The sequence below is a fragment of the Gambusia affinis genome, linkage group LG10 (assembly GCF_019740435.1).
Source record: "Gambusia affinis linkage group LG10, SWU_Gaff_1.0, whole genome shotgun sequence".
Taxonomy (NCBI): domain Eukaryota; kingdom Metazoa; phylum Chordata; class Actinopteri; order Cyprinodontiformes; family Poeciliidae; genus Gambusia; species Gambusia affinis.
Genome location: NC_057877.1, coordinates 26,672,322 through 26,686,202, shown reverse-complemented (window position 1 = coordinate 26,686,202; position 13,881 = coordinate 26,672,322). Strand labels below are relative to the sequence as shown.

The following is a 13,881-nucleotide window of genomic DNA, read 5'->3' as shown; positions in this document are numbered from 1 at the left end:
TACTTCTCAAATCAAAATTAGTCGATTTTGCTTGAATTTCCACAATACTTATCAAGAATCTGCAGGAACTGATTGATATAGTTTGGCAGTAAACAGATAAAAACTGCATTAATTTGGTTAATAACATAATATTTAAGCACACTTAGTGTTTAGTCTAGAATCTAGAGGGCCACATAAAAAGCTACAGCGGGCCAGATTTGGCCCACGGGCCTTGAGTTTGACACATATGCCTCAGGTGAAGCTTCAGAAATAGCAAAAGTTTTTAAAGAAACAAAAGCCCAATTTCAAGGACTTAAATTACAAAAATCAAATGTCTTTTATTTGATATATCTTGCCTTTTTATAACAACTGAAGTTAACATACATAATACCCCTTTAATACACTGTTGGTCAAAGTTTAAAAGTGACTATATCTCCGTTAAATTATTTGTCGTATTTGAGGAAACTAAAAAGCAATAACACACAGAAAAACTCCTTTACACTTGATGTCTTTAAAAGCATTTGCTCTCATTGCCTAATTAGCTTTCAGATAATATGTGTTGATGTAACTCTCATATTTGCTGAAAAGTCTGAGAAATTAGTGATGCTAATCTAACACACTGTGAGCCTCAACCCTTATTAGCCTTTCGCTAGCAATGCTACGCTCAAGGCCCTCTGCTTCATTAATTATTGATTTTGCAATAACATATTGCATAGTCATAGCAAAATAAATGCATTGCTGTGTTGCAATTTCCATCATATATTTTCTGACAAAACTTGGATTTGATAATCAATACAGCTTTAATCTTCATCTGTAGGGTTCATATTTACAAACTGGACGTGGATCAGCTTAGCTTAAATTATAATTTTCTTGCACAGAAGTGAATCCGATGTAGCGTCAGTATTTTAGTGCTTTTATTGTTTTGCGTTTGATCTGCAGGTGTTTCCTAAAGATCTACAACATTAAAGGAAACGGCATCGTTAATCACATTAGAATGATATATTACACTCATTTCCATTTGCTGCGTTTCCCTCGGTACTAAAAAGGTCACCGAATTAGAAACCTCCTTCTTGTTTCTCTCTGGGAAATTAACATTTAAATGTAAAAGGGAAACCTTGTTATGTGATGTAAAAAAAAAAAAAAGGTTACTTTTCTGCAGCGCTGCACTTTTTGCTCCGACTTGTAAGAATAAGTGATGCTGAAGTTGTTTTCCTCTCACTACCTGATTACAAGGATCTAATTTGTAGACATTCTGCTGCCTCCACCTTCGGGCCTTTGGGCTCCATTAACCGCTGAGCTCTGAGAGTCGTTAGAGGAGAAAATTAAAATACTCACCATTGCGTTTTTCACAATTAAGCCGGTTGGTCGCCTTGTTATGGAACATAATAACCCTTTGATGTTTGTCTACTGACAAATGTCTTGCTGAAAAACTGCAGTCTTGGGTCTTCTTCTGCTCTACATCAAAAAGCTGCTTCATTATGTCTGCATTTATGAAACAAAGTTCAAAGCAGCTTCAGAAGAAAATAAAAAAGCTTTGTGCCTTTCTGTAGTTTCAAAGTCATACACTTTAAAACATTTGAAGATAGTTTAACTTGAAAAAGAAAGTCCACCTGCTGGCTTGAAAATGCAATTTAAGTCAACAAGAAAATTTGTTTTGGTTTTAACTCAGAAATTAAAGTTCATGAAGTTGATTTAACAACAAGAGACAAGTTTAAACATTATTTTTTAAGTTAATTAATCTTGAATTGTGAGTTTTAACTTAAAGCTGCAATTCAAATCTATTATTTTCTAGTCAAAATAACTTATTTTACTGTAGAATAATTAAAATTCTTGTTTCAAATTGCATGAACAAAATTTCTGATCTCATGATGAATTTTATATAACATCACAATAAATTTGTCTCAAAAACATTAATGTGAACAGGACATGAAAATAAACATTTTCCTTAATAAAACACAAGAGTCAGATGAATGTAACGCACTTCCATCTCTGGATACAAAAACATGCCGCTAAGCATTCTGGGAAATAGTCCCTTCTCCTGTCTTTTACTACTTTCAGGTTTTTTTTTTATGTGCAAACCTAAAAACTCCAGTTCATTAACAAAAATCTTTCACAAATTCACATATTCAGGTTAAAAATCTAAATTTTGCTAAATTTATTTGACGTACAGAGTAGACACAACTAAACGTGGCTGAAATGTTTTGCAGTGTATGTCTTTGAAACTCACCTCAGCTGCGTGTGTTACCTGCGGTTAATAAACACAGACGCATTGTGAACTTTAATAAGGATTAAAGAAAACCTAAATGAATACTTCAGCTCAGTGTTTGTGAGGTGTTGACAGGACAGATGCAGTGGGCGTGAGGCTGAAACTGATCCCTGAAATCTCTGCTGGAGCCTGAGGAGTCTTGGGATTTTCCCTGAGGGGAAAATATGGGTCTTAACAGCTCTTTTATTAATTTTATTCATTTTTTCTCCCTTCTTGCTTTTTTCTTGCCCTTCCGCTGTCATCGGTTTTACAATCTCCCCTGGTGGGGCATGCCTTTCATGACGCATGTTAATACTTTCACATGTTGCCATGTATCCTGTTATTATGTGGGATCACTCTGGTGCACATCATTTCCTGTTTTCCTTTCTTCGCTGAACTTAAATGACTCAATAAGCAGAGATTGTCAAGGATGCACCTCCTGATCTTTTGCTTTTCATTGATATATCTTTGCAGGCATGAAAGCAGTTTCCATGGTGACGTTGTTGAAAATGGATAATTTTTGTTTACTTTGCAATTTACATATAAGGGTTATGTCTGATTATGTCAAGTTTCATGTAATATGGCAATACTAGATGTTTTTATCTGAGATAATCTGAGATTATGGGAATGAGCTTCAATAAATGTCTTTAATCTGCACAGAAAATGCTTCATTTTTAAAAGAATATGTTCTAAATGTCCAGCAATACTAGATTAATTATTAAATACCAGATTTTGTGTGGAAAACAAACAATTTAAACTAAATCTTTCATACAAACTTCAAGTTGTTTTTTCTTTTTTGCTTCTTTATTTGTAAAACAATACAACCACCAGGTATTGTGGCCCGTATCAAAGTACCGTATCAAAGTACTCCTAGGTACGGGCCATCAGGTCCCTGTATGACCGGTGTCAGAGTCTGGTCCGCATTGCTGGCAGTAAGTCGGGCTCGTTTCCGGTGAGAGTTGGACTCCGCCAGGGCTGCCCTTTGTCACCGATTCTGTTCATTACTTTTATGGACAGAATCTCTAGATCAGCCAGGGTGTTGAGGGGATCCGTTTTGGTGGCCTTAGGATTGTATCTCTGCTTTCTGCGGATGATGTGGTCCTTTTGGCTTCATCGGGACGTGATCTGCAGCTCTCGCTGGAGCGGTTCGCAGCCGAGTGTGAAGCGGCGGGGATGGCGATCAGTGCCTCCAAATCCGAGGCCATGGTCTTGAGCCGGAAAAGGGTAGAGTGCCTTCTCCGGGTCAGGGGGGTGTCCTGCCCCAAGTGGAGGAGTTTAAGTATCTCGACAGGTGGATTGGCGCAGCGTCTGCCGTCAAGCGGGCGCTGTATCGGTCCGTCGTGGTGAAGAGAGAGCTGAGCCAAAAAGCGAAGCTCTCGATTTACCGGTCGATCTACGTTCCCACCCTCATCTATGGTCATGAGCTTTGGGTCATGACCGAAAGAACGAGATCGTGGATACAAGCGGCCGAAATGTGTTTTCTCCGTAGGGTGGCTGGGCTCTCCCTTAGAGATAGGGTGAGAAGCTCAGTCATCCAGGAGGGACTCAGAGTAGAGCCGCTGCTCCTTCACGTCGAGAGGGGCCAGTTGAGGTGGCTCGGGCATCTGGTCAGGATGCCTCCTGGACGCCTCCCTGGTGAGGTGTTCTGGGCACGTCCCACCGGGAGGAGGCCCCGGGGAAGATCCAGGACACGCTGGAGGGACTATGTCTCTCGGCTGGCCTGGGAACACCTTGGGATTCCTCCAGAGGAGCTGGTGGAAGTGGCTGGGGGGAGGGAAGTCTGGGCCTCCCTTCTGAAGCTACTACCCCCGCGACCCGACCCTGGATAAACGGAAGAAGATCGATGGATGGATTTGTAAAACACTGCATCATTGTTGAAGGATGAGCTACAAAAATATACCTTGAATAAAGTAATTTCTAAAAAGAAAAAGCTTTTTTTAATCTTTCAGGCTGCATCCTCTTTTACTCAGCTTGGGCATGAATGTCATATTAGTTTTAAACTTGAATAAAAATGTTAAACATGTAATGTTTATTAAGACTCTTGTCATCTCATTTGGTTTGGTTTAATGTAACAAACATTTAAATAAGATCTCAGATCAGAGATTTAATATTAGCCAGTTTTCTCAATTGTTTGACATATTTAGATAGAAATCAAGATTGATACCTTTAATCTTTACCTGAATATGTCAATAAGAAAAAGCCAAATTCCTTCTGGAGAAAAGTGGTTGGGTGAAAAGATATAAATAATATTTTGTCTCAATGATAATAAAAATGTTTAAAGGAATTAAAATTAAAACATTTATTCAGGCATTACTGGGCTCTGTAATTACAATTTTGACCCATTGAAATCCTACTTGTTGGTATTTTATCTCCTTTTCTCCAGAATCAACACACTTTATAGTGCATGAAAGAAAAATGATTTCTCTTTATTCATGTACAGGCTTAATTTGCATTGGTAAATTAAATAAATCAATGGTTTCTCCTATTGACAACATGATCAAGTCTGACAGGTTTTGTCCTTGACAGATTTTCCCTTCACTGGAGAAACAATAATTAGCATAAAGTGATGAAATTATGACTTCCAGCTGCTGTTCAGGCAATATTTTGACTACAAGCTGAAATTCATTTGCATGATACCATAGTCATGCTTCTTTGTTGCGTTTTTTTGACCCACTGCCTGATGCTATTTCTCCAACTTGTCCAATTTTCCCATGAGAATTTTCAGTTTTATCCTTTTTCAGATTAAGACTCGTAATGTGAGACGTTGGCTCAGAGCTATTTTGGAACAAGGTTGCTCAAATGGATAATAATATTAATCTCTGGTGACCCTAAATGACGTAGACAGCTGTCAGGCAAAGCTGGACTCAGAACATTAACACTTTGTCTGATGTGGAAACAAGACCTTCACTGAGAAACACGATCTTTGTAAACCGAGAATCTGAGAGTTAATTAAAGGCTTTCAGTGCTGGCTGAAGTTTCTGTCTGATCCCAGACCAGCAGGACCCGGTCCTTAACATTGCAGCATCTTTTGGCATCGCCTCAGATGCAGCCACTAAGTTTTTGCTCACTAGTTCCCACAATCCCATCCCCCTTGTTGCCGTAGCCAGATCGTGTTTGTGCAGTGCAGGGCGTGGACTGTGTGGTTACTGAGTTGGTGGCTGATTGTATTAGCGAGCAAAGCTGGTTTGGAACATGAAATAATGTGACTCATAAACTTCTTCTCTGTTGCTTCTCGCTCACTCCATCTTTCTTTCTTTTGATCCACCCACCCTGACACCCTACAGAGGCGAGATGATGCGATGCAGGCTCCGCTGCAGAATGAGGCATCAGCTTGCAAGATGATCAAAAATTACAGGAAATGAAGACATTTACACTCTCAGGCGGCTCCACCCATCTATTCTTCACACATTAAATTGAGCACAGATACCCACTAGGATATGTATTTATGTAAAACCGTCACATTGAATGAATAATATATAGTAAAATATTTTTATTTTGGGATTTTTTACTCTTAAAAGATGCAAATATTAACTGTAACTTTAATTTTACTTTGATAACGAACCGATCTTCACAAATTTTGGCATCTTAATAAATAGATTATCCTTTTATCTAGGTAACATATTCTCACTGAATTTATTTTAGATGTATATATGTTTATTTTTAGTAAATATAATTCAGTGATGCAAAAACATAATTTACAACAATACAATTTTATCTACAGAGTAAAAATAAAAACATTCACCAATGTAAAAAACACAGAAACTCATTTAAAAATATTAATCATGAGATCTTTTATTTATTTACTAAAAAGCACTGCCAAAAATAATGGGGCTGGAATCCATTTGTCATAGGTTTTACTTTTAAATAACATTTAATTACAGTGTTTATGAACTTTCAGTTGTTAATCAGTTCCTTTTTGTCGCTTTGGGATGTAAATACTACAAAACCAGGCCTCTATTCAAAATGGGAAAGACAGGGGAACATGCCATGTAGGTAATTAAGATGCATTTTGACCTTCATAAGTGATGAAAAGGCTGCCAGAAAATAGCTTTTCATTTTAATTTACCCATATCTACAATCGGAGCATTAATCAAAATGAGCAACTGTAATTGTGACACTGCAAAAAAACAATATCTTACCAATTAATTTTGGTCTAGTTCCTAATGCAAACGTCTCAGTACACTCAAAAAAAGACAACACTAAATTGCAAGTAATTTTTCAGCAAGATAAAGGAGCAATTTTTAAGTCAATAATTCCATACTGTTGACGAAAACGTACTAATTTCATTGGCAAATTATTTCACTCGTAACAAAATATTTTTCCTATGTTATAAGTGAAATAATACGACAGTAGAACTAATACTTTTTTCATCAATACTAAGGAATTATTTCATTATTCTCAGCTGAAAATTTACCTGTAAGCTAGTTTTGCTTTATGTTAGTTGTACTAGTGGTGCCTCCACACCAAACACGTTTTGCACGTCAAAAACCCGTCCAATGCTTCAAATTCGATGCGTACGCACTTTGAAGTCAGATGCTTGACCTTTTTCTCTAGACCGGCGTCGGACGAGTCAAAATCGCTCTTGGCGGACGTTGAGAGGAGACTCCTTGGCATACGTGTCCTTCAACCTCTTCCACGGTCGTCTGCGTATTTTGTCCATATAAATAAAGTTTGTTTAAAGTTTATTGACTCAACGTTGGATTTGGGTAGCTCAAATGTGGGGAAAATACTTCCAAGAAGTAAAAGTTATAACTTATCGTCTTCCTCTCTTTTCCTGTCTCTGTAGTCATAACTGGATTACGACGTCGATTATAGTACGAGAGCAAACAGTGACAATTAGTTGGAAAATGCGCCAGTATGGGTTGGTTGATGCCCATAAAATACGTTCAGATTTTTCAACTTCAGCATCGGATGCGCTCGATGCGTCCAACGCTCGAAACGCTTCAACCACATAGACTATAAACACAAACCAGACGCGCCGATGCTCAAAACCTGTTTGGTGTGAACGTATATTTGCACTAGAAAGCAGACAAAAATACTTGGTAAGATTTAGTGTTTTTGCTGTGAATCTTACCATCTGGGAGGTAAAAATAAAACATCTGGAACTAAAAATCTGGAACAAACTTCCAGAAAACTGTAAAACAGCTGAAACACTGACTTCCTTTAAATCTCAACTAAAACCCCACTTGTTTAGAGTTGTATTTGAAACGTAATCAATTGCAAATTTATTGACGGAATCTGACTTGATGTTGTGTTTTTGATGTTGATTCTATGTTGCATTGTGTTTTTGTGTTTGATTTGATGTGAAGCACTTTGAAATGCCCTGCTGCTGAAATGTGCTATACAAATAAAGTTTGATTTGATTTGATTTTTAAGTGGAAGAAGTGGAAAAAATCAATTTTTTTCTGAGTTAGAAGCAGGAAAGATGTGTAGAAATATGAGCTACATGTTTCACGAGGCCCAGATAGTGAAGGCTGAGCTGAGCGGGTCAGTAAGTGCAGTTAAAGCACAGTAGGAAGTGAACCATGAAGTGGTGAAAAACAGCGACTGCTCTAATGAATGAGGTTTTCTTTTACGTCATTTCAGTGTTGGGGTGTGTGCTGCTTATCTGTGCAAGTTTCTGAAGAACTGGTGTTCTGTCGTGGAAAAAATATATTTCCAAGCACTGTTCAGGTAAAATCACTCACATCAGGTTTATTCATAATTGTGCACAATACAGAGAGCTCACAGACAGTCAGTAATGAAGCAAGTCTGGATGAAAAGCTCTGCCAGGCAGAGACAACACAAGAGTTTTATACAAAAGGATAAGGGATCCTAAGCATGGGAAACAGACTGGTTCCCATGCAGCTGTGAAAAACAACGTCCAACCTTGTACATGTAACCAAAATAGTTTTACTTGGTGGGAATATTCAGGAACTTAGAATAAACATATAACAATACAACTAGCAGGTGTGACCTTATTGTAATTTTTCTACTATATGTTCTGTAATATAAGTGGATTAAATTGAAGAACTGTATCGCATGGCTTGGATTGTGCATTTGGATAAACATTAGCAACACACAGTAAAGCTGTCGGGGTTCTGCACATAATAGATGAACTAAATTCTCACACTACATACATTTTTTATGGTTTCTCCTCCTGGATAATTTAATCTGTGACTAATTTCACAGCTAACAGAGTTCAGCATCGCTCAGGTTTTGAAAACACATCCATCTTCACAATCCAACTTCTGAGAAAAAGATTATTCTGCCCTGAATGTGAGTGTGACTCATCCGTTCAGTAGCAGTGGTTTCAATGTTTCTGCATGAACTTTCTAGAGAGCAACGGCTGTGTTTTCTCCCAGCTGTTGATACCTGCGTTCCTTTTCACAATCTCCGTCATGTGAATTGTTCCAGTTTAGGAAAACAAAGTGGCCCTGAAATTAAAGCTTATGCCAGTTTCCGATCAAAGGCCAGGAGGAGAAAACCAGTGGTTCCAGTAACGGTTGGTGCAAGTTTCCAGAAACAGTGTTTGATGCGATGGAACAAGTTGTGTATTTCGTGCATAAAGTGAATCATCATGTGCTTCACGAGTGTGTTAGAACCAGGGCAGTGAAGCAACACATGCACAGCTAAACTGTAGCAGGAAGACGTGCATGTTTATCTCAAATCGCGTGCGTGTGTGTGTGTGTGTGTGTGTAGTTATGCAGGTCACGTTGTTGGCAGCACTTTGAAATCCCAGAAGGAGAATCCAGAGATGTCTATACGCCACACAGATCCTGCCCTCAAGGAGGTGAAACAAAGGCTGGAGCGGCTAACGCAGGTAAAACGACACTGAAATCAGATTTAACTTGCATATTAAAGCAGATTTTTGCATTTCCAGCTTTCCACTTTATGGTGTAATTATAATATATGTTGCACAGATGAATCACAGCGTCATGTGAACCCATAAATTGACACAGTAATGACTGATTGTTTATGCCAGGATTTGAAAGACAAGCAGAAATGAAGAGGAAAATCTACAAAAAGCGCTTTGTGTACTTTCTAGTCCAAATATCGTATTGCATTGGAGTCACAATCAATATTGTGATTGATCATTTATGGCAGAATTTGAAAGAATAGGATGTTAAAAGCCCAAGAATGAAAAGTTGTCTGGTTCTTTATACACACAAAATCTTACCAAGTATTTCTGTCTGGTTTTATTGCAAATATCTTCTCACATTGGACATAAGACAAAACTGACTTACAAGTAAGTTTTCAGCAAAATGTAGGAGCTTCTTTTAAGTAAATAATTTATTAATATTATGCCAGAAAAAGTATTAGTTGACTGGCAGATTATTTTATTAATAAGAAAACATTTTCCCCATGTTGAGTGAAATAATCTGCCAGTACTTTTTTTTTTTATTAAAAAGTATTATTTCCTTAAAAAAAAGTTCCTATATGTTGCTAAAAAGTTAACTTGTAAGTTAGTTTTGTTTTATTTCCAACGTAATAACATATTTAACTAGAAGCTAGATAATATTTGGTTTTGTGTTTTTGCTGGGTATGGATAAAGAACCTGACATCTTTACTTTTTATGTTTATATCGGATTTTTTCAACTTCTGGCATAAATTATTAATGATGAGTGTGACTCATTGTGGCTCCAATGTAATAAGATATTTAGAATAGAAACTACAAAAAAATAGATTTAAGTGTGTAGGTTTTCTTTTTAAACATTGCACTTATTGGTTATCCTAAAAAAGAAAAAGCGGAGAAATATGTTCACCATTATAAATCACTGAATGGTTTAGCACCACAATACATTAAAGATCTGCTGCTGTTGTATCAACCTTCCAGAACCTCTCAGGTCTTCTGGTTCTGGTCCTGGTTCTGCTCTGCATCCCCAGAACCAGAACCAAACGAGGAGAAGCGGCATTCAGCATCTATGCACCAAAAATCTGGAACAAACTTCCAGAAAACTGTAAAACAGCTGAAACACTGACTTCCTTTAAATCTCAACTAAAACCCCACTTGTTTAGAGTTGTATTTGAAACGTAATCAATTGAAAATTTATTGACAGAATCTGACTTGATATTGTGTTTTTGATGTTGATTCTATGTTGCATTGTGTTTTTGTGTTTGATTTGAAGTGAAGCACTTTGAAATGCCTTAATGCTGAAATGTGCTATACAAATAAAGTTTGATTTGATTTGATTTTTAAGTGGAAGAAGTGGGAAAATCAATTTTTTTCTGAGTCAGAAGCAGGAAAGATGTGCAGAAATATGAGCTACATGTTCCAGATAGTGAAGGCTGAGCTGAGCGGGTCAGTAAAGCGAAGGAAACGGTGGAGAAGTGCAGTTAAAGCACAGGAGGAAGTGAACCATGAAGTGGTGAAAAACAGCAACTGCTCTAATGAATGAGGTTTTCTTTTACGTCATATCAGTGTTTGGGTGTGTGCTGCTTATCTGTGCAACCCACAGCACCAGAGTTAGTGTTAATTTAACTCTTTCAGTTATTTCAGCAAGTGACTAAATAAATCTAAGACTTGAAATAGTTAAAGCTTCTCAGTTTCTTAAACATTGGAATAATTGCGTGTCTGCTTTATGATGTCTGTGTCCTCCTTTTATTTGATGCCTTATTTTATTTTTATTTTTCTTTATGGACTACTTTTTTTTTTTGGTCTCCAAATAAAGATTTTCTTTCTTGTTGAAATAACTGAAAGAGTAAAATTAACGCCAATTCTGAGCTGGACCAAATCGACCCGTCGCAGCGTTGACTTAAATTATGCTCACTGCAGAAACACAGAAGTATTTTTGCTGGTGTAAATATCTTGGCATTCTTTGAATAAGACAAAACTAACTGAACAGTAACTTTTCAGCAAGAAATTTTTAACTCTTCTAAGTGAAAAAATTAGCCAATGGAAATAGTACTTTTTAAAAATCTATGTTATGAGATTTTAACGGTGAATCTGACGTTTGCAACTGCTGAAAAAGTGCAGGGGACGGAGGAGGGCACAGATAGGGGAAGAGCGGGAGTCCTTCATGTATTAAATCGAGATAGGGATAATAGAAAGCTGACCAAAAGATAAAATAAAATAAAATAAAATGCCAGGGAGGACACAGACCGCTCACGCTGTTGCTTATTTCAGAGGTACTAAAATATTTGCGCCGGAAACGTCACACAAAATCTTACCAAGTATTTTTGTTCTAGATTATACTGCAGATATCTCAGTTCACTTGAAATAAGACAAGCTAACTTAAAGTAACTTTTTATTAAGATGAGGAGACTTGTTTTAAGTCAGTAATTTCTTAATATTGATGAAAGAGTTCTTGTTTCATTCCCAGATTATTTCACTTATAACAAGACATTTTCCCCATCTTATAAGTTAATTTATCTGCCAACAGAACAAGAACTGTTTCATCAACATTAGGGAATTATTTACATAAAACAAGCCTCTGTATCTTCCTGAAAAGTTACTTTTAAGTCAGTTTGTCTTACTTCAAGTGTACGAAAAATATTTGCAGTGGAAATTAGACCATTTTTGGTTATATTTTGTGCTTTTGCAGTCAGTGCTGCCAGTGGAGGCAGGGTGATGCTTTAGGCAATCTTCTGCTGGGATCAATATGAAAGTTACTTTGACACAAATCACCAACTGAAGCATCGTTGCAGGCCGTGTTCATCGACTCATGGAGGGAATATTCTGTGAGTGTTGCAACCTCTCTCAGCGCTACAATCTATCCACAAAGCAGATACGGTTCAGGAAAAGTTTAAAGGGCACATCAGTCAATTTGAGATGTTGTCAAATTTCCCAGATCTTAGTCCAGTTGAGCGTCTGTGATGTGCTGAACAAACAAGTCTGATCAATAGAGGCCCCGCCTCACAACCTGCAGGAGTTACAGGAAATGCTGCCAGCGTCTCGGTGCCAGATGCCGAAGCAAACCTTTAGGACTGGAGTCGGATCTGTGCCCCGACATGTCGGCGGCGTCTTGGTAACGTTTGGCAGGTGATCATAATGTTATGCCTGATTGGCAAGAGGTGAGCTGTCAGTCGATGCTTAATGAGAAATGAGTTCCAACCAGCAGAAAATCCCTGAATATGTATCTTCAGCTTTATTTCCTGTTCTGGGGAGTCTTTCTCTTTCTGAAATTCTTTGGCAGCTGCATGTGAGGCAGATCTGCAAACACAGCAGATGCATCGCCTGAAGTGTCTCCAGATCTGCAGAGTCACAAATATAAGCTGCAGTTTGAGATATTTTACATATTTTATGCCTAAAAAAATACACTTTCAGCCAGAGACTCATTTTGCCAAAGTGCACCACAGAAAGTCATATTTGATTCACATTGTTTCTGCTCTCATTTATAGGTTATTTATTGATTAATATATTGCGTATGATTGCTTGTAATTTATTTGTTTATATCTAGTCATTTTGAACTATTCACTCTTAGGTATATATGTATATTTGACAAACTTTGTATTTATTACCTTAGATGGAGTAGCTTTCAACAAATAAGCAATTTCCCCTTGGGGATCAATAAAGTATATTCACCGAATTTCTGATCTCAGGTAAAATAAAATCAGCAGATGCATGAAAGATATTTGGTAGCCTTGGTTTTTAGATTTGGTCATCTGCCACAAACAATTTAAGATGCATTTTGGGTTCTGTGCATCTTTGTATTTAAGTCAATAAATACACTCTTTATTTGAATCTATTTTATTTAAAAATATGTGAATTTTATAACAGAAAACACTTTCTTTTATATAATTCTTTTTATTTATTGTAATATAGTGCAGTCTTTTTTGGGAAAAACTGTCAAATGCACTGACGTTCTTTGATCGCAACATGTCGAATTAAACTGTATCACAATATCAATGGGTGCAGCACTGCTGATAAATTGTAATCAATATTGTCATAATCCTTAGCAATGTTATTGCATTTCATGTTTTTCTGATATGTTGCATCCGTGGAGGGCTGCACAGTGGCGCAGTTGGTAGAGCTGTTGCCTTGCAGCAAGAAGGTCCTCGGTTCGATTCCCGGCCCGGGGTCTTTCTGCATGGAGTTTGCATGTTCTCCCTGTGCATGGAGGGTTCTCTCCGGGTTCTCCGGGTTCCTCCCACAGTCCAAAAACATGACTGTCAGGTTAATTGGTCTCTCTAAATTCTCCCTAGGTGTGAGTGTGTGTGTGAATGGTTGTGTGTCCTGCATGTCTCTGTGTTGCCCTGCGACAGACTGGCGACCTGTCCAGGGTGAACCCGCCTCTCACCCGGACCGTTAGCTGGGGAGGAACCAGCAACCCTCCTGACCCCATTAGGGACAAAGGGTGTATAGACAATGGATGGATGCATCCGTGGAGGCAAAAGGTCCAGAAATTCAATTTTATGTTGTTTATTAGCTAAAATAAAGATATTGAATGAGATAACACTTGGTTTCATGATATCAGAAAACATAATGAGAACAGAAACTTTACCAAGGAACAGAAAGTGACGACAAAAACGATAAAGTTTGGCTTTAAAATTAAAGTCAGACGGAACATGTGGCCTCTTAGGGAAATATTATGGCAATTAATAACTCCTCTCTTTGATTCTCAATATTTATTCTGTTAGCTGTATCTAAAATTTTATTTATGTCTTGTCGTAATTGGATGCATTTTAAAGTTTAAAAGAAGATAAGTCAGTGTCACCTTAAGCTTGCCAGGATATAT

At 37.5% G+C, this 13,881-nt stretch overlaps 1 protein-coding gene across 2 annotated transcripts in view; it reads left to right on the top strand.

Annotated features, from left to right (window-relative positions):
- The window catches only part of LOC122838740 (glypican-5-like), a 74,161-nt gene that overhangs the window by 22,064 nt on the left and 38,216 nt on the right, over positions 1-13,881 (top strand). For both annotated transcript variants that reach the window (XM_044129655.1, XM_044129656.1), the window contains one exon: positions 8,906-9,026. In XM_044129655.1, coding sequence (XP_043985590.1) covers positions 8,906-9,026 — 121 coding nt within the window. The remainder of the gene's footprint in view (positions 1-8,905; positions 9,027-13,881) is intronic.